This window comes from Schistosoma mansoni (genome assembly GCF_000237925.1).
Source record: "Schistosoma mansoni, WGS project CABG00000000 data, chromosome 3 unplaced supercontig 0174, strain Puerto Rico, whole genome shotgun sequence".
NCBI lineage: Eukaryota > Metazoa > Platyhelminthes > Trematoda > Strigeidida > Schistosomatidae > Schistosoma > Schistosoma mansoni.
The window spans coordinates 420,416-445,789 of record NW_017386012.1 but is presented as its reverse complement, the minus strand read 5'-3'; the positions used below and the strand labels follow the sequence as shown (position 1 = coordinate 445,789).

Below are 25,374 nucleotides of genomic sequence, written 5' to 3'. Positions count from 1 at the left end.
CTGTGAAAGTCATCATTGAATTTAGTGTGACTGTTCGTGGTTGTTGAGGTTTGAGTTGTTTTAGATGAAATATGATTGTGAATACACTCCATGATTCACGCCTCCACCTGCTGTTATACAGCCCCTCATATACACGAGATTCTCGAACATTTTATCTGTTCACCACTCATGGTGAGCGCGTGTTCAGGATCCTGCTAGTCTTGCAGAAGTACTTTTACTTCGAAGGTGCAATGCACATACCGTTCCTGTGGACACGAATTGTCAACTGATCAAGTTCAGATTGCATGGCTTGTGTATTATCGTAAAGTGAGACAATATCATGAGCATACTCGGGGTCGAGATGTCTTTCTCCAGGCAACAGATCCACACCGCCGTTACCTATATCCACCAGAGCTGTTTGTAGAACCTCATTGATAGCGAAGTGGAAGAGGAATGGTGAATTCGGGCAGCCCTGTCTCACCCTACTGCTCGAATGGAACAGTGAAGAAAAGTGGTTTTATCCCCCCACTCTGCCTGAGTTGCTTGTATAGGACCATAAAGAAGTGAATAAACTTCACAGGCACACTTCTCTCCAATAGACAATCCCAGAGAACATTCCCGTCGAACGACTTGAAGACAGCACTGATATCAAGAATCACCACGGTTATCGGCCAGTGATAAGTATGACGGTGTTCGAACATTTGGCGGAGGATGATGATATGATCAACACATCCTCAACCAGAACGAAAACTAGCCCGCTCCTCGCGAGTCAATCTTTCTTAGGTTTTGAACAGTCTACAAAGTATAATGGAAGGCAATAGTTTGGACGCATTCGGAAATAGACTTACCGACGATAGTTGTTACAGAAACGACGTGAGGTCCATTTAAAGAAAAGGACAATTATCGACTCATTCCACGATGTAGAACGATACGAATGCACTACATTTCGTGGTTTCTTGTCACCTGCTTACAACCAAATATGTATAAGAATTTTACATTGAAATAAGTAATAGTATGGAACAATGGACATAAAGGAATGTAAACGACTGCCATGAGAAAGGTTATCAATGATAACTGTCTGTATATAAATAAACATGTGTGCAAGAACAGGTCTGAAGTTATTAGGTGTTAGAATCAGGGAAACATAAACGATGGGTGGTGTAATAGTTAAGTGGGGTTCAGAAACAGATAAGATGAATTGTGTGATAATTTTAGAGATAATAAAAGATTAATGGAATTAAAAGCAGATAAGATAGGTTGCGTAATTATTGTATAGAATTTGAAGAATTCACATAATTTAAGAGAATCAAGTGAGCGGAAATGTGTGTGAAGGAGTGGTCTAAGAATTCGGTAATGGGAGAGGAATATATCACAAACTATATGTTAATGAAGATAAACTAATAACGAAAAAGAAACAACAACAAATACAAACAATTGGATTACCAGGGTAGTAATGAGTATATCACTGTCTCGTTTTGAATACATAGATGCTCGGAAATGCGAACATGTACTCTTCTCTCGGTTCTTCTAATGTGTGTGCTTTGGCACGTGCATGTAATTTGGTAAATGCAGTTGTAGCTACTGAGAGAAGAGGACCTGTCAACTTTAGTTTGTTTGAGTGAGCACTTCGTTCTCCATACCATCGTCAGTTTTGCTGCTGAGTATATTACTGTAACGCGGAATTAATTCTGCGATTATATATTCCAGTAATTTCATCTCCTTTCAAGCGTAAGTATAAGAGGCCAGTTCTCTTTTCCACTCCATCATACTTTACCCGAGGATCGGTGTTTGCACATTTATGTATGAATTCCATCGGATATGCATTTTCAAGTAGGCACTCAGTGATAGGAGCAATTTCTTCTTCCAGGTATTCCTTTCAGAAGATTTTACATGCGCGATCAAAAAGGGTTCGTAAAATTCCAATACGCATTTAATTGTAAGCAGGTGACGAGAAACCATGAACTATGATGAATTCATATTATTCTGCATCACATTCGTTCTGGCTTTGTTTTATTTCATAAAGGGAACTGGTTGCATATCATTCCATGATGTTGGAGTACTCTCTAACTGACTCGGATGAGTTGAAAAAGATTCCGGCAGTTACCAGATGCAGCTGATGCTTCCAACTCATTGGCACGCTCAGACCACTAGGCTTCTCGGTCCTCACACAGGCCTTCCATGAGTTCATTACGCAACAGTCGTCGTTTGTGGTCAAACTCACAGTCACTCGGAGTAGACGGACGGGCTACGATGAGTTGTAAGGAGCCTGAAGAAACCCAGTGCTTATAAGCGGGACGTGCCGCACGTTAGTGCTAGTCAGAATGAGGTTGTGATCTGTGCACTGTTGCAGTAGATGATCCCTGTTATCTGTCCTGCAACCAACAAATCCACATTGGCCACCTAGACCACTCCATTCTGTGCCTAGACGCCCGACCTTAGCATTGAAGTCCCCGACTAGTACTGAAATATCTGTCGAACGCACTTCCTGTAGAAGATCTGTTGTGAGTAAGAAATATTTGTCTTCAAGTCGAATGAACATTGATAACCAACTGCTTCACAACACATATATCATGTTTTGAATGGTTAATGGCTACGGCTTCAGCGAACTTCAGAAGACTGGAGCTTGGCCGTTTGTTAGTCACCTTGATAGATTGCAACGTATCGACCTGACGTCCTGCATCCAAGAGACAATTGGTAGTTGCACTGTTTATAGTCATTATTTCTCATGTTCTAAGGCTTCTTGAACATGTCGTAACTATCTACGCTATGCTGTCTATTAATTAGTTCGCCTATGAAGTTTATTCTTATTTACATTATCCTCCTTTCTGATAACAATAAATGAATAGTTCAGTCGCACACAGTGCGGATGAGCGATCGAGTGCCTCTACGTAGTTGTGTCCAGTCAAATTACTAAGGTCAACATCAGTGTCGGAAACTTAGAGAACTATCTGTTTCGGGGATTTATATGCCACTGCACAGCTTGAAGTCATCATTTATCATGTTCGAAGGCATTTTGGGACATGTTCAAAATATCTAACATGTGCCCTCTTTTTTGTTCGGCCAATGTATTTGCTTTGCTCTTCTAGTAATCCTGAGACTAAATCTACACGGCAACTGGAACACGAGATGAAAGCCGCGAAATATGGCGAAACGCTGTACTCGAAGGCGCTTTTACGTAAATAATTTCTTGTGTATTTATATCATTTTAGATGGCCTTGGGCTTCCTGAAACTATTTAACCCTTCTAAATGTAGTAGCAGAATAGGTTATCCATCAATCAGAAATGCGACATGTGATCTATCACTTTCTGGATTCGCTCGAATATCTATCAAGTTCAGCCTACGTTTATCCATGGGTACTTGATCAATATATCGGAGCCACATTCCAAAAGGACCACGAACATTGTAACAAATAATTTCCAATTCATTTGCAAATACTACATGATCAAAGGAATCAATCTAGGTCGAAGAGGAAGCGATAAATTCAAACGAAATGGCAAGTGCAAAAGAAAATAAGAATCTACGAGAAATAACGAAAAAAATCACCCATATTTCTGTAGACGATATGTGATAAAGCAGATGGAGTATAGTAAACACTACACACACATTCTCTCATCATCTCATCAACACACTCGACTGCAAAAAAATACTTCGAGTTGATCACACATTAACTGGAGTAACGGTAGTTGTCAGTTAAGTGGTGATGAATTTTCATCAATCTTTAACCTGCACTTCTGGTCACAGTGTGTCCGCACCCTGACAAGGTGTGATAAGAAGGATATTAATTATATTAAGACGACCACATAAACGTTATTTTAAGTCAAACTACTTTGTTGCATAATTTAATATATTCTACTCTCTTCGTTGGAAAGGATATCTAGTATTAGTGCTATACCTGGACATTTCTAAGGCCTTTGACATGGTCAACCATCAACTTCTCATAGGTAAACTCACATCTTATGGGGTCGAAAACCCGTTACTAGCCTGGTTTGATTCCTTCCTCAGCAATCGACATCAAATAGTTGAAATCAACTCTTCATTGTCGAGCGGTGTCCCTGTTGGAAGTGGGGAAATTCAGGGTAGTGTCTTAGGCCCTTTGCTCTTTCTAGTGTTTATTATTGATACTTATGAGTGTGTTTGTGTGGGTAAGCCACTTTGGTACGCGGATGATCCGAAAGTAATGTATTCATTCTCTTCACATGAGCTGAGCAATATTCAATATTACATCAGCACGGAGCTTAACAAGGTAGCACAGTGGTGCTCAAAATGGCAGCCTGTGCCTAATACGGCTAAATGTGGATGGATATGCTTCAGTGATACATCATTCAACTTACATCTTACCATGTATGGTGAAGTGTTATCTAGGTTACACACAGTAGAAGACTTGTGACTTGGGTACCGCTACGATTCGTCGTTTACAGAACAGATAACGGAACGGATTTCCAACTCTCAACGCCTTAGATATCACATAACTCGGAACCTTTCTACCAATGAATCACGTGTTTTAATGTACAAAGTTTGTGTTCGACCACTCCTTGAATACTGGGCGTCTATTCTTGGTAGTGCGCGCATAAAGGATAAATTAAGGCAGGAATCAGTTGAGAGACGATTTACACTTCATATTCTTGGAACTGATTGTATCATGACTTATAATTTTAGATGTCATAAACTTGGGCGCCGTTCATATATCATCAGGCTATCCACTTAAGCAAAAATAAAAAATCCTGCTGACGCATTGGATTGCCGTGATACATGTCATAAACAAACTACTCAACAATTACTGAAAATATCACATGTTTGTTCCTCACATCTGATGCAGCAGTTTATAACAAATTGATCATGCCTGAAGACTGGGATGAATTCTGTGATTATAATTTCGAGGCACTATTATAATCATTATTATGAAAAATACTACCATTACCACAATCAATAATACTGATCAACAATCATCGTTTACTCAAATGAGCAGCACATCAGTTCAACGCAACTCACTTCGAACGAATTATCAAGAGTCAGTGTTCCACGTGTATCACGTGTACACGCACGCAACCGAACAGTGTTTCGAGGTTGTGGAGAAGTCAGATTTGGTTTGATGAATCACATTTATTATGAGAGAAGGAAGTTATGATTGAACATGTGAGTGGTTGAAAAGTGTATGTGTGAAGAGCAAGATGGAGAACTGGTTGTGTAGTTAGTGGACTGTGTAGCTAGCTGACTGGTCGTCTGTCTGGTCAAGCACAAACTTGACATCAGGTGTAGCAGTAGACATCTAGTTACTTGTCTCTACAGTGTCCATTCAAACAGTGTCCACTGCAGCAATCCACATTATCTACACATTGTTCTTTCGACTGCAAACACTGTCCTCTGACACACACTCCTTCTCGTGGATTGATCAGCTTGCACGAGTGTGGTGGACAACACTTCCTATGTCCGGCACCATCACAATACTTTCCCACTCCAAAACACATTTCGTTCTCAGCTGAAACCTCACCTGAAACATCGGAACAACAACACTTCGAGATTATTATTCACTCACCAATATTTAGCACAATCACAATCACAACCACAACCACAATCATCATCACAATCTCAATCACAATTGCACAAACTCTTATTCCTACTACAAACAATCAATCACACAGCCAACACTACCAGTTCCATGATCGGTCTACAAGGACTACACCAACACCATCATCATCATCAACATAAGCATCAGCACTAGCACAAGTACCAGCACCAACACCACAATCATCCACAACAATCGTTCACAGCAATGCGCACGCACATTGGGCGAATCAAATATGCTCTAATCAATACAGTCATTCACTGCATTCAATGTCGTCACTCACCGTGAACACCGTAGATGCTGAGAAGCGCGAACAAACACAAGAGCACACACTGTACCATCACTGCTCACTGCAAATTCACTACTGTCAAACACTCGGATCGAGTCACATAGACACTAACCACATCTACCAGTATTTATACTCACCATCTCTCACAACGTTTCTCAACCACCCTCAACACAATCGATGCATGTGATCGGTAATCACCATAATCCAACCACATTCCATTCTCACTCACGTACTCGTCTGATAAACCAAGTGATCGGATCAATCAATCAATAAATCAGTCAATCAGTCGATGCAAGTTTCTCTTCACGTACAAATGAATCAGCTGTATTTTTCAGGGAGAATCAATATCGCATGTAGTGAGACAACAATGAATGAATCCGTGGTGTGAGGAGGTGAATGAGATGTTGAGTAGTTGTGGTTTGTGTTAGTTAGCGGCTTGTGTAGACAGACGGACTGACTGATGGATACTCAGTGAATGCGTGTGTGTGGATGCGTGAAATCAGGTGACTGATGGAGCACGTGAATAAATTAGACAGTGATTTGAGCGGATGCGTTAATTTGGTCGGCACTTCAATCTTCACGTTCAAACAACACGATCACGTATAACGACTGATGCGCATACACATGAACTCTCCATCGTCTTATGATGGTGTTGTGACTTGCATCTGTTTTATTTCATCTAGTGATCGTCATGGAATTGACCGTCTTCAATGGTCAATACTTAATAATTGGTTTGTTTTCTTTGTCACAATAAACACTGATTATCATGTCTAATCGCAAAATGTGCTTTCAGCTCCTTCGAAATGACACAATGCATGTTCGCCTAAGTAATTCTTTTTCAATGTGCTTTTGGCGGGTGTGTGTGGTTTCATCCGCTTCGCGGATTCCAACATCGGTCCACAACCTGGTATCACTTGTCATAATAACCTTTAATTTGTAAGGGGATTTGTGAAGAATGTGTTATGTGTTTGGGTGAACTGCTAATCCATTTGTACTTGATGACTGTGTGATTTCGAATTCAAATTACAATACATAAGTCGATGATCTCCTAGTTCTGTCCATATAGAATGTGATATTTCGTGGATTCCTAGTTCGTACACTAATCCAAATACTTCTAATAATCATAAGTGCTTGATGGAGAGTGAGATGGCTGGCACGATTCATTGTAGACTGTGTCCTGCACTGAGACGGACATATACGGACAGTAAACTAGTTTCGTCGCATCGATCAAATCGCTCATTGAGATTGACGAAAGTGCACCAAAAGCCACTTCATGTTACTTCTGATTACGTTTTCTAGTATTCATGCACGTGGCAAACCACTTACACTCCATGTACAGAATAACGGTAGTTCTTTGCATCTCGAAGCACTTTCTACTAAACTGAGACTAAAACGTCAACGTATTTTCAACATTGCCGGTTACGAATAACATCAAATCCACTGTGACCTAAATTTTGTCTTCAAATCGCCCCTTGCACTATTAAATCTATTTTTACACCCTCCGACTTGCATCCCTTCAACCTGTCCTCTAGTAAAATTTCTCATTCTAAAATCGATCATACTGGTCATCATTGGTGTATGATTTATGTTGTAGCTGTAAATCATTCCTCAAAATCAATGGCCTTCTGAGTGTTGGACATTGGATGCTGACCACGTTGTTTGAATGGACTTGCTTACCTGAAGGCTTTCGGTTATGCATCCGTACCAGATCAGGTTTCGACTCAGCGTGGAACACAGCCCCTACGTTCACTAGCCAGCTTAGAACAAACGCTTCTCGATATATTGATAACGTATCAAATATATCTTTCCTACCTCTTCTCGTCTGACTTCTGATTTCCGTTGGTCAGGGAAAAGCTTCGTATATAGGAGGTGCTACTGATAGCAGGTTGTAAAATTAGAATACTAGACGTATCTTCAGTGGTTAGCTCGACGTGATCTGGTACACCAAGTCAATAAACTGTGAGTCTGTTCCTTTTTGGAATTTCATTGATCATTGTGTTGCTTAATTTGACTTTTATATATTGTGATATATTTTTTTCTCCAGTTTGCATGTGTACTTTAATTATTTATTTTTCGTTCATCATAATACCTAATTTTTCACAATTACTGAACAGACAACCCAAGTATTTAAGTTAAGGGCTCTTCCCCTGCCGTCGATTCAATTAACTCCCTTCTGACTTGATAATATCGAGTCTTGGTTCTGCTACGCAAAAGCCGAATTTTGCGGGCAAGGAATCACGGACTCACTCTCACAATTCCCCGCGGTAGTTAAGGCGTTACCGCGCGATTTTAACAGGTACGTAACACCTAGTATGTTTACTAGTGATGTTTCGGAACCTTACGAGACGTTAAAACGACCGATTCTGAGACGTGGAGATCTAACCGACCGACAACGATTAGACCAACTCCTCAATAGTATCGACCTGCAACATGGTTCCGCGACGGACATGTTGTTAAGGATGAGAGAAAATATAGGTCAACGAACGTTCGACGATGGTCTATTCAAACAACCTTTCTTGTCTAAACTCCCGAAACAGGTGCAGGCAGTTCTCTTCTCGTTTCAAAACAAAGCCCTAGATGAACTCGCTGCATCTGCTTCTCAACTCGCTTATGGAACGACACTCCGACTTCCAGGAGAATTCGTAGATACTTCCGCCTCTTCATTGAACATGGATCTGAACTCTCATAGTACCCACACGACAGCCGACACACACCTTGACACTTCGTCAACATCGGAAAATAAACCTAAAACAACGCGTTCTGGAAGAAGAGTAAGATTTCCAGAACATCTAAACGACTATTGCACGTAGGACACAAACGTAATCTCGAATTTCCTTTGCATTATATATCATAAAAATATGCTTATTTTTATATATTTGTTTAAAAATAGACAAGTTTTTTAATTATGCGCATATATATATATTTTTTTATTCATATAAAAAACCCAAAAACAACCATTTTCTCCGACCGCTTTTACGCTGTAGCAAGTGTATTAGTTTATTTATTTCTTTTTTCACGCTCATCTTGTGTCCTTACTCAAGTACGAGTGTATTTTCGACATACACTCACACGTTCTATCTTTTTCTCCTTTCCAGAACGGCTGGAAAAGAACGATGAAGTTTCACAAAGAACCGAAATTTTCATTGTACTTTGTTTCCTCATTACTATGTTGTACATTATGGTCTCTTAGTGTAAGGAAAGACAACCAGACGCTGTTAAACATAGGAAGCTATCAGAAGGAAGTTTACCAAAGACAAACTCGTTGGGTTCAAACGTCTGGCTGGGCACGTCTTAGAGGCAACACTACCACACTACAGGGGAGCGATCTGTAGCTGTAAATCATTCCTCAAAATCAACAGAATTATGAGTGTTGAACAGTGGATCACTGTCTAATTTATTCACGTGCTCCATCAGTCACCTGATTTCACGCATCCACACACACGCATTCACTGAGTATCCATCAGTCAGTCCGTCTGTCTACACAAGCCACTAACTAACACAAACCACAACTACTCAACATCTCATTCACCTCCTCACACCACGGATTCATTCATTGTTGTCTCACTACATGCGATATTGATTCTCCCTGAAAAATACAGCTGATTCATTTGTACGTGAAGAGAAACTTGCATCGATTGATTGACTGATTTATTGATTGATTGATCCGATCACTTGGTTTATCAGACGAGTACGTGAGTGAGAATGGAATGTGGTTGGATTATGGTGATTACCGATCACATGCATCGATTGTGTTGAGGGTGGTTGAGAAACGTTGTGAGAGATGGTGAGTATAAATACTGGTAGATGTGGTTAGTGTCTATGTGACTCGATCCGAGTGTTTGACAGTAGTGAATTTGCAGTGAGCAGTGATGGTACAGTGTGTGCTCTTGTGTTTGTTCGCGCTTCTCAGCATCTACGGTGTTCACGGTGAGTGACGACATTGAATGCAGTGAATGACTGTATTGATTAGAGCATATTTGATTCGCCCAATGTGCGTGCGCATTGCTGTGAACGATTGTTGTGGATGATTGTGGTGTTGGTGCTGGTACTTGTGCTAGTGCTGATGCTTATGTTGATGATGATGATGGTGTTGGTGTAGTCCTTGTAGACCGATCATGGAACTGGTAGTGTTGGCTGTGTGATTGATTGTTTGTAGTAGGAATAAGAGTTTGTGCAATTGTGATTGAGATTGTGATGATGATTGTGGTTGTGATTGTGATTGTGATTGTGCTAAATATTGGTGAGTGAATAATAATCTCGAAGTGTTGTTGTTCCGATGTTTCAGGTGAGGTTTCAGCTGAGAACGGAATGTGTTTTGGAGTGGGAAAGTATTGTGATGGTGCCGGACATAGGAAGTGTTGTCCACCACACTCGTGCAAGCTGATCATGGTGAGCGCGTGTTCAGGATCCTGCTAGTCTTGCAGAAGTACTTTTACTTCGAAGGTGCAATGCACATACCGTTCCTGTGGACACGAATTGTCAACTGATCAAGTTCAGATTGCATGGCTTGTGTATTATCGTAAAGTGAGACAATGTCATTAGCATACTCGAGGTCGAGAAGTCTTTCTCCAGGCAACAGATCCACACCGCCGTTACCTATATCCACCAGAGCTGTTTGTAGAACCTCATTGATAGCGAAGTGGAAGAGGAATGGTGAATTCGGGCAGCCCTGTCTCGCCCTACTGCTCGAATGGAACAGTGAAGAAAAGTGGTTTTATCCCCCCACTCTGCCTGAGTTGCTTGTATAGGACCATAAAGAAGTGAATAAACTTCACAGGCACACTTCTCTCCAATAGACAATCCCAGAGAACATTCCCGTCGAACGACTTGAAGACAGCACTGATATCAAGAATCACAACGGTTATCGGCCAGTGATAAGTATGACGGTGTTCGAACATTTGGCGGAGGATGATGATATGATCAACACATCCTCAACCAGAACGAAAACTAGCCCGCTCCTCGCGAGTCAATCTTTCTTAGGTTTTGAACAATCTACAAAGTATAATGGAAGGCAATAGTTTGGACGCATTCGGAAATAGACTTACCGACGATAGTTGTTACAGAAACGACGTGAGGTCCATTTAAAGAAAAGGACAATTATCGACTCATTCCACGATGTAGAACGATACGAATGCACTACATTTCGTGGTTTCTTGTCACCTGCTTACAACCAAATATGTATAAGAATTTTACATTGAAATAAGTAATAGTATGGAACAATGGACATAAAGGAATGTAAACGACTGCCATGAGAAAGGTTATCAATGATAACTGTCTGTATATAAATAAACATGTGTGCAAGAACAGGTCTGAAGTTATTAGGTGGATTGGGGAAGTAGGTGAAATAGCAGTATTATCAGAAGTATTCACACTAGCATCATCCCTTCCATTTTCAGGCAAGCTCATTTGTGGTGACTTCAACATGCCTGAAATTTCTTGGTTTTCAGTCAAAGCTCCGAAACGTTATGAATCATTTTTTGAATGTCTAGAACTAGGACAGTGGACTCAATATGTTAGTAGCCCTACCAGACATCAAAATATCTTGGACTTAGTCTTTACCAGTGGCCTCACCCCTAATACTGTGTGTATTGGAAAAAGTTTCCAGGTAGTGATCATAACGCTGTCGTATGTAGCCTTAATATAAAAAACACAAACGGTAGACGTAAAAATGTAACCCTTCGTAGAAACTATCGCAAGGTAGATTGGAATAATTTTCACAATTACCTAAGAAGCACTGACTGGGGAACATTCTTTACTGCAAACAATACCGACACACTAACCAATATATTTTATCACAACATCGGAAGTATCATGAACAAAATCGCACCTTTAGAGTACTGGAGACCTAAGTTTTCTAAAGATCTGTTTATACCGGTCGGTACACGAAGACGTCTGCAGAGACATTGTACTCGCTTCCACAACTCCAATGGCTTCTCCTCTTTAGTAACGATGACAGAAATACTTGTCCAGACAGACGCAATAAGTACGCAAAAAGCAATCGAACAGGAAAAACGTGCTGTCGAACTTAGTAATAACTCCTCAGCACTCACCACACTCTTTCAAAATAAACTTAAACGTTCTAAGTCGAGAGGAAACATATTTATTAAAGACAAACAAGTATACGAAGATCCTAAACTTGTTACGGAACTATTTAATGAACACTTTTGTTCCTCATTAACTGATGAAAAACCACTTAATGATTCAGAACTTATCACAGCATCTGCCTCTGAGATTACTAACGTAGACTTCAATGTACAGAATATCTCTAAGGCAATTAGTACACTGAAACACTCCTACACTGATGGACCAGATGGTATTCCGGCTAGCATGCTAAAACGTGGAGGCGATGATATGTGTGTTTTATTACTCAAACTATTTGCGATATCACTCTCTACAGCGCATTACCCTACTGCCTGGAAAACTACACACATCATTCCCAAAATTAAAACAGGACCTGAAGCAAATGTTGAAAATTACCGACCCATAAACATAACTTCAGTGGTGTCTAGAGTGATGGAGAAAGTAGTTAAGGCGGCGTTAGTCCAACATGTAATTACTAATAATCTCATCTCGGTCTCCCAACATGGATTTCTTAGGTCCAGATCATGTGATACATGCCTAGTGGATTACATGAATGATATAACTCTGAAACGAGACAATGGACTCCTTGTATCAGTCATATTTTTAGACTTTAAGAAAGCTTTTGATAAGGTTCCACACAAACGGCTACTAGTCAAACTACGGTCCTTCGGAATCAACAACCCACTCTATTCATGGTTTGTTTCATTCTTAAAGGGACGTAAACAAATGGTAAAGTACAACGACTGTCTCTTATTACCTAGACCAATAACTAGTGGCGTCATCCAGGGAAGTGTATTAGGCCCACTTTTGTTTCTCATGTATATAAACGATATATGTAACATCATAAAATCTGGGAAACCATACTTATATGCTGATGATCTCAAAATAGTATACAGCTATAAGCCTGAGGTTCTAAGTGAAAGTGTACGCCTGATTCAAGATGGTCTCAATAACCTAACTATCTGGAGCGAAAAGTGGCAATTACCATTTAACCTCCACAAATGCGGGATCATGCACTTTGGAAAGCACCCCTATGAACCCCAACTTTACTTAAATAAAAGTAAAGTCCAGACACTTAATTCAGTACACGATCTAGGAATAAATTACACAGGAAGCCTAAACTTTAAAGCACACGCCTCCTCTATTATTTCTAAAGCCAGACGTCTAATTGGCTTCATAACGAAAAATTTCTTCACGACAGATGCCAAGCTTACCCTTTACAAAATATGTGTACGACCTTCCTTAGAATACTGCTCTTTTATCTTCTCTAATATGAATACCACTGACAAAATAAGAGTAGATGTTCAAAGACGTTTTACACGCCAACTGCTAGGAAGTGACACCACTCTTGATTACACAAGTAGATGTAAGCACCTCTCTTTAGAACCTTTATGGCACCGTAGGTTAAGGAACAATCTGATATTTCTCTACAAAGCAATAAATGGACTGTCATTCCTAACCTCCTGTCCAACTATGATCAATGACCCAGCCTATAGACTAAGAAACAATGCATATACACTATTTACCGAAAAACACCAAAAACAAATGCGTTGTAAGTTTTTTACAGTTCGGTATAGTTTATTGTGGAACAGGTCGCCAATACCTCTCCGTAACTGTGAAACCTTCACCAAATTTAAAAGGCTAATAACCCTGTTACTAAACTCTAAAGGACTTCACCAACTATTCCTTGAACTCCCGCCTACCAATGAGGCACTTTATTATGGACCGCCCAATATCTAGACGGAACAAGAATATAACGAACTCCATTGTCGTTAGTATGAATATAGCCAAACTAAAGAAAACATGCTTTATCCTTCCCCACTATTTATTGATTTTTAACCATGGCCTTCCGCTCCTAACCCTCATTTTCAGTTTTCGAATCTCTCTAATGGATAAATCCAAATTATTCTTCCTAAGTTATATGTCCTTTTATTTTTCTTATTACAAGTAGACAGATAACTCACTAATCTTATGGATGTTGACCAACTAAGGCCGATCAAAAGAAGCTCATACGTCCTAAATTCTTGTGAGTTGTTCAATGTTTTATTTTTTCTTACCCTGAAAATTTTACAATATTTACTATCATATCCTCTGGTCTGCTATTAGCCCTTACCATCTCTTAACCACATATAATCTGACTTGTCTCTTCTAACCTTTACCATTAGTTGTATTCATAGTAGTACGATATATTAAATGGATATCTAACCCATAATACAAATGCTATTACCATCTGATTCGCTTGTAACATGGAACTTGTAGAGACAGTGTATTCCAACTATGGTCCTTGATACAAGCAATATTCATACCGACCACAAACGTAAGAGAGCCTGACATCAGAAAAGGAGGGAGGGTGGCGTTACTGACCAGCAAACATGATGGTGGGGAGATAACTTCAATCCACCCGTGTCTGTAGGGCAGAACATATTAATTACGTCTCCTTATGTCTAGTGGGATGTCACGAACCAACGGTATTGATGCGAAATTATTCATGCCAAATACCACTTTAGATCATGTTAAAAAAAGAAGCTAAATTGGTTCCACTTCCTACCAAGTAATCCTAATACAAGCAAACTAGACAATTGGCTAAAAGCGAAGCCCACTCTATACCCTATAAAATCTAAAAACAAAAAAGAGAGTTCAAACAGCTTCGAAAAAAAAGGGAGACAGCCATTTGTATCGGAATACTGTTTTCAGCACTTTATTTTATAATTACGCAATTCCATGCTTTCTTCTGAACTACCTTCATTTATACAGTTCCTTACCCACTCATACCTTGCCCACACTTATTTTTCTTTAACACATTAGTATGTTCTTACCTAATAAATACTTCAGTAACAGACAAATAGACTAAATGGTTATACATTAACTATTCCTCCATGAATATTGTGTGCTCTGCTTTTCGTCCTTCCTTTTTCTTACACCTTTTTCAGCCTCCTGCAGATACTCCACCGAAGACAGATATGGCACGGGTGACTTCGTCGTACACCGTTATTAAAGCCTCAGATATTCCGGAGCGATATAAGTTGGAAACTTCTAAAAGCCCCCAACTTCGCATGTATCTATTCTCGACCATCAGTTGTATGTTGCAACGATACCTCTATAAAGTGCGCCAAGTGTGATATTGATATGTTTCTTACGAAATCCATTTACATTCATATCTTATGAAATATCAACCCAGCTGAGTAATTTTCAACAGTGAAAATTGTAACTTCTTTAACAATTTGATCTTGCCTGTAAACCGGCATGCCTCATGAAACAATCTGTTATTTGAGAATAAATTATTATTATTATTGTTATTATTATTATTATCATGTTGAAACGATTGCCTCCTTGATACCTTTCCACTTGCTCTTCATGGTAGTCCCCTCTCTATTGAGTAGATCATGAAAGGCCTCGAACCTGTTGATGAGGGCTATGTTGAATTTGTTGAGTTTGTCTGCATCTCGAAGAAAGGCATTGGATGACGTTCATTGTAATGCCCTCTCTTTGTTTTGAAGGAAGCTTTGATGATCCTTGGTCCTTGAGATTCCCATCCAATAAGTGCATTTTGTGCTTTTCTGGACAGCATCAATGCAACTCCTTGTGTATGTGGGACATTTTCTTCTTCATGACCGGAGTATAACAGAAGTTCTCCTGAAGACAGTCGTTGTTGTCCAACCTGCGTCCAATGTGTTTCGCTGATTCCAAGAACCTCCAGGTTGTATTTTCTCATTTCTGCAGCAATTTGAAAGACTCTTCCGGTCTCCCACATTGTTCGGACATTCCATGTACCTATAAAAATTGTCGCTCTGGTTGTAAGAAGGTGCATCGGCCTCATGACTTCCGAAGGAACTCAGCTTTCATCATGAGACGTCATAATTATTCCTTCTACTCCCAGGGCAGAGTTTGAAAGGTTTGAATGATTTTTTCTGGTTAGCGCTTTTTTAGCGAGTTGATTTTCTACGGGATGGGGTCGCTAACCACATGCCCAACCCTCCTCCTTTACCCGGGCTTGGGACCGGCAATAACCCCCAGAGGAGCTACAGGCGGAGTTCAATGATAACTGTCTGTATATAAATAAACATATGTGCAAGAACAGGTCTGAAGTTATTAGGTGTTAGAATCAGGGGAACATAAACGATGGGTGGTGTAATAGTTAGGTGGGGTTCAGAAACAGATAAGATAAATTGTGTGATAATTTTAGAGATAATAAAAGATTAATGGAATTAAAAGCAGATAAGATAGGTTGCGTAATTATTGTATAGAATTTGAAGAATTCACATAATTTAAGAGAATCAAGTGAGCGGAAATGTGTGTGAAGGAGTGGTCTAAGAATTCGGTAATGGGAGAGGAATATATCACAAACTATATGTTAATGAAGATAAACTAATAACGAAAAAGAAACAACAACAAATACAATCAATTGGATTACCAGGGTAGTAATGAGTATATCACTGTCTCGTTTTGAATACATAGATGCTCGGAAATGCACAGAATGGAGTGGTCTAGGTGGCCAATGTGTATTTGTTGGTTGCCGGACAGATAACAGGGATCATCTATTGCAACAGTGCACAGATCACAACCTCATTCTGACTAGCACTAACGTGCGGCACATCCCGCTTATAAGCACTGGGTTTCTTCAGGCTCCTTACAACTCATCGTAGCCCGTCCGTCTACTCCGAGTGACTGTGAGTTTGACCACAAACGACGACTGTTGCGTAATGAACTCATGGAAGGCCTGTGTGAGGACCGAGAAGCCTTGTGGTCTGCTAATACACAAGCCATGCAATCTGAACTTGATCAGTTGACAATTCGTGTCCACAGGAACGGTATGTGCATTGCACCTTCGAAGTTAAATGTATTTCTGCAAGACTAGCAGGATCCTGAACACGCGCTCACCATGAGTGGTGAACAGATAAAATGTTCGAGAATCTCGTGTATATGTGTGGTTGTATAACAGCAGGTGGAGGCGTGAATCATGGAGTGTATTTGTTAGGATATTCACAAGAATATCCCAAAAATTATCTCGAATGTAAAATGGTATGTTTTCAGACTCTTCACATAATTCGCATGTTATTTCCTATTGGCCATTATTTACAGTGTCCTAACTATGACTTTCATGTGTCGTTTCCCTATTGGTCAATTTTGAGTCGTCCTAATTATAACTTTCACGTGTCCTTCCTTTCCATTGGTTACTGTTAATAGTCATCGTAACTGTATAAATATGCCTTGTCTGTAAACCATTTTTGTTCTGCTGCTGACCCCATAAACAATTCTCATTTAACGGCTGTGTTCTGATTTATTGGAGTTGGGGAACAGTATTGGGGTCGAGCTAGGATATCTGAATTTGGTCAATCGGTAGAATTTCGCGTAGTCCTATCGCAATACGCTATATTTCGCATTATAACAATTTGGCGACGGAGATTTTGCAAACAAGTTGCTGACTAGCTATGGATCCAGTTAAATTAGAAGAATTGTTCAAGCAACAGCTGAAGCTGATGGAGATGCTTACTCAGACGCAGATCTCTTCTCGAGTCTCATGTACACCAACAATCCCTCAATCAGTCGACGGTATTACTAGTGGTATTTCAGAGTTTCTTTATGATCCTGATGCCAATATTACATTTGATACCTGGTTCAGACGTTATGAAGATCTTTTTAAAGTCGACCTTGCTGACAGAGATGATTCGTGGAAGGTGCGTCTTCTCCTTCGAAAACTTGGTCCATCAGAGCTTGATAAGTATTGCAACTACATTCTACTGCAGAACCCACGAGACCGTTCCTTCGATGCCACTGTTCAAACTCTCAGTCAACTTTTTGGTGACCATCATTCACTCTTCAATACGCGTTATCGCTGTTTAAAACTGGTCATGAACGAGTCCGATGACTTCTTAACCCATGTTGGCATTGTCAACCGTGAGTGCGAACGGTTCAAGCTCAAATCCCTTACCGACGACCAATTCAAATCCCTCGTATTCATATGTAGTCTTCAGTCACCCAAATTCTCCGACATCAGAACTCGATTGCTGAACCGCCTTGAACAAGACCCTACGCTGACACTTAATGCAATCGCCGACGAGTATCAACGCATTGTCAACCTGCAGCGTGACACCACTTTGGTCCAATCTGGGGGCCAGGGTGGTTGCGAAGTTCACGCTGTCCAACGTCAGAACAAATCTCCGAGATCAACAACCTGTGGTCCTACGAAAGCCAGTGCTCCTTCTTTCTCTAATCACTCCAGACCGGTTCACAAGAAGCCCCCCTCTCCATGTTGGCACTGTGGAGCCTGGCATTATGTGAAATTTTGTCCATTCAAACAGCAGGTGTGCGATCGCTGTCATAAAGTTGGTCACAAAAGCGGTTTTTGCCAATCTCATCGACCCAATAGTCGTCGAAATGCACAGACGCAACGTCGTCATACTAAAAAGCAGCTTCCCTCATCAGGAAGTTTAGCAGCAGTCTTCCACACCCATGCCGCCACGCGACGCAAATTTCTAACCCTCTCAATCAATGGTCAGCCAGTTCGATTGCAGTTGGACACTGCATCAGATATCACTATTCTGTCAAAAGAAACTTGGCGAACCTTGGGTCAACCTCCCATCAAACCATCTTCGCAGACAGCCGTTAGTGCATGTGGTGGTCATCTCCGCCTTCATGGTGAACTTAATTGCTGTATTTCGTTCAGAGGTACAACCTTCAAGGGTACGTGCTACATCACCAAATCCCCTCTCAATCTTCTGGGTTTAGATTGGTTCGAAGAACTTGGTCTTGCCAATCTACCTATCAGCACTATCTGTAATCAAGTAAAAACTCCTGCTACTACACAACAGCATGCTGCAGACCTCCAAAATCGATTCATCGAACTCCTCCAGCCTGGTTGGAGGCTACGAACAGTCCATAGTGCGATGGCACCCAGGCGAGTAACCCGGCAGAATCCTCGAATGCAGAACACTAGAATTCCCTACAAAGTTGGTGCGAAAGTGTATGTTCGGGACTATAGACATGGGTATGATAGATGGATAGAGGGTGAAGTCGCAAAGAGACAGGGGAAGGTCATGTATGAGGTCAGAGTAAACCAAGAAATCTGGACCAGGCATCATAATCAACTACGGCCAAGAGATGCCAAAGAAAAAGTTGGAATTATTAACCGAGTTCCCCTCGACTTACTGCTAGATACTTTTCAACTTCCGCCGATACCTACAACGGAGGCAACTCAGTCATCTAACCAAGCAGAACATTCTTCAGGTTCTTCGTCGTTACCTCGAAGGAGGTCAAAGCGCAAACGAAGAAAACCAAAGAACTTTCAGGTAAACCCACGATTGCGTCGCTATTAATTTTTTCCAAGGGGAGGTGTTAGGATATTCACAAGAATATCCCAAAAATTATCTCGAATGTAAAATGGTATGTTTTCAGACTCTTCACATAATTCGCATGTTATTTCCTATTGGCCATTATTTACAGTGTCCTAACTATGACTTTCATGTGTCGTTTCCCTATTGGTCAATTTTGAGTCGTCCTAATTATAACCTTCACGTGTCCTTCCTTTCCATTGGTTACTGTTAATAGTCATCGTAACTGTATAAATATGCCTTGTCTGTAAACCATTGTTGTTCTGCTGCTGACCCCATAAACAATTCTCATTTAACGGCTGTGTTCTGATTTATTGGAGTTGGGGAACAGTATTGGGGTCGAACTAGGATATCTGAATTTGGTCAATCGGTAGAATTTCGCGTAGTCCTATCGCAATACGCTATATTTCGCATTATAACAGAGGGACCTGAAAAAGAAGTTGGATTAGTGTTGGTCCTAACGACCTGACAGCGTGACCGCAGTGCCCAAGGGACAACTGCTTGAGGCCGGTCACGCACGGCCTTTTTGTGGGGAATTTTTGACGTGTTAGCTCCGTTCTTCAAAGGACCTTACCGCCGGAGACGGAAATCCGTGGGATGAGGCGAGGTGTGCATTTTTAGGGTCGACCTATTCTAACCCCACCCCTCCTTGTAGGAAGGCAGCATCGCTGTTATGCTGGTTAACTGAAGGAAACACCTTACTGCTGTCACACCTCTGTACAGTCAGCAGTACGATTTAGCCTTCGGACTTTGGGTTTGCTACTTTTAGTCTTACCGCTCTTCAACCGACCTGTCTGGCATGGTAGGACCTTGAGGAACGATTGTTCCAGCTAGTATTGCTCGAATCGGTTCATCCGGATAAGCAAGCCTAACCACCACCTCAAGGTAGTAGCAACGGTCGGGACTACGGAGTATCATACTAAGCCTTAAAGGACTCCTAGTGATACGTGGTTATCAGTGATGTTCTAACTGGTGTTAATCTGTGATGTATACCATCAACAAACTGTTATCATCTAGTCAAGTTTCTCCAACCATTATATAAGCTCATACTTACTAGTTACATGCTTCAAGATATGTTGTAAGGGTTCGAGTATAAATTCCATGATGATAAAAGTTGTCTAACATAATCAACTTCTTCTCTTATATCTTGAATTAATTTAAGTTGAAAATATATTCTAATTGATTGGGTTAAAAGATGCTTGAATGTTTTCCAGAGAGAAAAGGGATCATATTTTATCTGTAGGCAAACAAGAAACTCAACATATCTTAACACAAATAGACAAACATATCAAACAACTAATTCTTCTTCAATTATGATCGTGGATGAGCATTGCCACTGAGGAGTCCCATAATAGGACGAAACGGCCGTCCAGTGCTTCCAGGTTTTCCATGGTGGTCTAGCTTCAATTGACTTACGCTTTCAACTATTACTTATAATTACTTTATTTATCCAGTATAACTAATTCATAATGAGAAGATTGAATAATCCAAGTATTCCATTATGGATAATTCTTTCATACAATGCTTTGAGTAAATGAATAAGAAAAGTGTTATATTTTGTGCCAGTAATTGTTATTATCTTGTACCCGCCTATTAGAGAGCAATGATTTATTGATCAAAACAGTGACGCACGAAACCCATAAGAGCAATCTAGAGCACTTGTCGATCCTGCTATCTGCCTAGCCCAGCCAGTTAAGTTCAAAACACCAATAACAGCCTCTTCAATATGAATCATTATTCTCAAACATACTGGGTTTATATACCAAACAAACAGACCAAATCGTACCATAAAATAGAAAAACAAAATCTGTACAAGATTTAGCCAAATGTGGCTGTGAATAAGGGAGATAGTAAATAATAGACAGGGCATAACTCAAGAAAGGTAAATCGTATAACAATAGTTTATAAGTTATAATAAAGCTTAGAAGAAGAGCTAGCGAATATGAATAGTTTAGTTATTTAGCAGTTATACGATAAAAATATATGCATAGTATTGGTTCATAAATGGATCCCAAAGTTACCATTCATTACCCTTATCGAGGGATAACAATACCCTATTGGTCATATATATATTAAATAACTTGATATTATAGATAAGTATTGTTAATGAGGTTATATGAAATATATAATGTAGATTTATGAGTTCTTTTCCATTATATCTAACTAGTAAACAAAGAAAATATTATAAGCAAAGATGAATAGTGACTAGAAGTGGAATCCGGGACGTGCGTCTCGCCCTATTTGTGACTCGCCAGCTGGATGTACCTGCATGTCAGAGTTGACGTTCACTCTGAGGCTCGAACTCAGTACCGTTCGTCTCAAACGCCATCGCGTTATTCACTCAGCTACTGAGTCCTGATAACTACATGCTTGTGTGATGGTGGGAAGTTTACATTCACTTATTATTGTTTATTTTAATCTTCCCATTAATGTTTAGGACTGCAATTGATCAGTCTCTTGTTGGCATATGTGCATCCTGCTAGCCGCTATCTATCTTTGCTTACAATGTTTGTGAATTAAGGCTATATCGAGACAATCCTCACAGGATGTATATATACTAATAAGAGACTGATCAATCGCCGTCCTAAACATCAATGAGAAGATCCAACCAAACAATACCAAGTGAATTGAAAGGCAAATATCATTGATTTGTCATGGAAACAAAAACTTATTTACATAAATATAAAAATCTATAACAGACTTACAGATTCTTTTTCCGTGGTTTCAATATGAGTTTCACGACTTTTTATTGTATTTTGTAAATAGCTAACATGATGTTTTAAATCATTTAATTCAGTATTTAATCTTTTAATTTCATCAATATGTGATTTTGCCTAAATAAATAATAATAGAAATAATTATAATCTAAACTGATATTAACTAGAATACTGAGTGAATATAAAAAGAAACAATAAACAGGTAATAACATAGATAATTGGGATTGTGCTATTAATACTACTCAAAGGATATGATTTTAAATTGTTTATCATCTGAAATCGATAATTGGATACCGGCTCAGTGATTTAGAGGTTATGCGCTCGCGCACGAGACTGATAGGTCCGAGGTTCGAAATGGCCATCCAGTACTTCCAGGTTTTCCATGGTTGTCTAGCTTCAATTGACTCGTGATTTCAACTAGAAAAATCGATAATTCTTTCAAACTCATTTATTTCTGTTAGAAGGGATTTTTGTGGATATTAAAGTAATTTTAATAGTTGAGATCATGAGTTAATTGAAGCTAGACAACCATGGAAAACCTGAAGGTGGATGGCCGTTTCTAACCCCGGACCTATCAGTCTCGTGCGAGAGCGCATAACCTCTAAATCACTGAGCCGGTATCCAATTATCGATTTCAGATGATAAACAATTCAATATTGTGAGTCTGTTGTGAGATAGTTACTCGCTGACGACAATGGTGAACGGTTACTCAATTTCGTGGATTAGTTGAAGTTAAACATTAACAGCGTTTGATGCCGGGTCAGTGGTCTAGAGGGTAAGCGCTTGCGCGCGAGACTGATAGGTCATGGGTCAAGACATAAACTCTCTTTGACCTTGTCAGACTATCTAGTGTTTTCAGAAGGGGGTTTTGTGGAGATTTTAGTGATTTTATATAGTTGAAATCATGGATCGTAGATGCGCACTGCTGAGGAGTCCCACAATAGGACGAAATGGCCGTCCAGTGTTTCCAGGTTTTCCATGGTGGTCTAGCTTCAATTGACTCATGATCCGAACTATATGTAGTGTTTATTTAGCAATCATAACTTTATATTTATCATAAACCACATAAGGTTTGTTAACCAATTTTTCCCAATTCTCTAGTTAGTGTTAGGTATGTTATTTTTGTTTCTCTCTTCCTCTGTTTAATAGATTGTATTAATTGATTATTTTGTATACCGATGAAGTGAACGAATATTCAGATGGAGACAACTAATATACTGTCTAATGTAAAATTACAGAGTTCTTTCATAAAATGTGCGGAGACGTGGAAAACTATGAAAACCATCATTCAAAAGATACAAGTGTTTATTAACAGTTATCTACGCAAAATACTTCGGATCCGAAGGCCAGACACTATCAGAAACAAGTTACTATGGGAGACAACAAACTGGATTCCATCCAGAGGAGGAAGAAATCAGGAAGAAGCGCTGGAAGTGGATTGTGCACATTTTGAGGACATCACCTAATTGCGTCACAAGACAAGCCCTCACATGGAATCCTGAAGGTCACAGGAGAAGAGGAAGACCAGAGAACACATTACGCCGAGAAATGGAGACAGACATGATAAGAATGAACTAAAGTTGGATAAAACTAGAAAGGAAGGCCTGGGACAGAGTGGGTTGGAGAATACTGGTCGGCAGCCTATGCTCCATTGGGAGTAACAGGCGAAAGTAAGTAATACATTAAATACTACATTTGTACATCTTCGATTAATTGTCCTTTACATCCTTCACGATCCTTCCAGTCCCCAATTTTTTTTATTTTTCCCGTTCTTTTTTCTTCAGTTTAATTGTCTCAGCCTTCTTTTGACAGGTATTCCACTTATGATTGGTGTGGCATACTACTTGTGTCTGTCGATATAAGCAGTATACACCACACTAACAATGTTAATTTATGTTTTAGAAACAGATAAATATTGTCAAGCTAAATAGCTTACTTATTCTAAATTTGGCTAAGTTAAAACTCTGTGCTCAACAGTTTAGCGAATAGTTCATAATTGAATCTGTAAGAAAATTACTTTCTACAATATGAGCACATAAGTTCTAGTGAGAAGCTGTGACCTGTGGAGAAGATTCAAGTCAAGTAGAGACAGGTATCTACCTCAGTACCACGAAAGATAGTTGAGCGATTTCGTGGATTGGTTATGGTTAAACATTAACACCGTTGGATGCCGGCTCGACAACTGAATCTCTGTGCTAATGTGGTATGGCAACTCGAGCTGATGTACGTACGTACGAAGTTATACGTTGTGACTGACTGACTGATGCCGGCTCAGTGGTTTAGTGGTTAAGCGTTCGCGCGCGAAACCGAAGATCCTGCGTTCAAATCCAGAGAGCGGGATTTTGGATGTTTACTGTCGCGGAGTCTCACAATAAAACGGGACGGTTGAACAGTGCTTCCAGGTTTTCCACGGTGGTCTAACATCAATCAATTCATAATATCAATCGAAAAATCAAATAATATTATCGATTTTCGATAATAAGAAAGTTTACATTAACCAAGATAATCAAATTGATTGAACTTACACAATCTTGTTCTATTTGTTTAAGTTTTTCAGATTTTTCACTTAATTGACTTAAAACTGATTCATATTTCTTTTGTAAAGCATCTTTTTCTGAAATACGTTTTTCCTTTATTATCAAAAATAAAATATACGTTAAAAAGCTTTTCATTTATGAAAAGAAAATTATTAAACAATTAATGAGTTATGGTAAGCAAAAATGGATAGTGGCTAGAAGTGGAATCCAGGACGCATGTTTCGTCTTATTTGGGACTCGTCAGCTGGATGTACCTGCATCTCAGAGTTGATGTTCACTCTGGGACTCGAACCCAGTACCTTTCGCTTTAAACGTCATCGCGTTATATACACGGCCACTGATTCCTGACAGTCACTTGCTTGTGCAATGGGGTGAAGTTTAAATTCAACTTAGTATTGTTTGTTTGAATCTTCCCATTGAGTTAAATTCACTTGGTGTTGTTTGGTTGGATCTTCCTATTGTTATTTAGGACTGCAATGGATAAGTCTCTTGTTAGTATATGTGCATCCTGTGTGGATTGTCTTGATATTGTCTTAAGTCATAAGATTTTTTAAATTACTACTCTATTCTTACAGATAAAATATCGGTCATGTTACTCACTCTATGAATCCACTTTGATTGAAAAAAAGAATAAACAATCAAAGAAACGGACAACTCGTAAAAAGGAGAGTAGTTCTATGATGGTAAACTCTATTTGAGTCAATTAGAAGATGATAAATGTTAGAAAAATATCAGAAAATCAAATGAATGTTGTAACCATAATCTGATATCAGTTATACATGAAATATTAGATAGATGCTTAAATTCAACTTAGTATTGTTTGTTTGAATCTTCCCATAGATTTGTTAGGACTGCAACTGGTCAGTCTCTGAGATGCAG

The 25,374-nt window shown here is 39.6% G+C and overlaps 1 protein-coding gene across 1 annotated transcript in view; it reads right to left on the bottom strand.

Annotated features, from left to right (window-relative positions):
- Nucleotides 1-25,374, bottom strand: part of Smp_197770 (rab6-interacting protein 2/elks/erc/cast,putative) — a gene marked incomplete at both ends in the record, with an annotated part of 107,045 nt that overhangs the window by 33,632 nt on the left and 48,039 nt on the right. Inside the window, one exon of the mRNA XM_018791213.1 lies at nt 24,484-24,588. Coding sequence (XP_018645594.1) covers nt 24,484-24,588 — 105 coding nt within the window. The remainder of the gene's footprint in view (nt 1-24,483; nt 24,589-25,374) is intronic.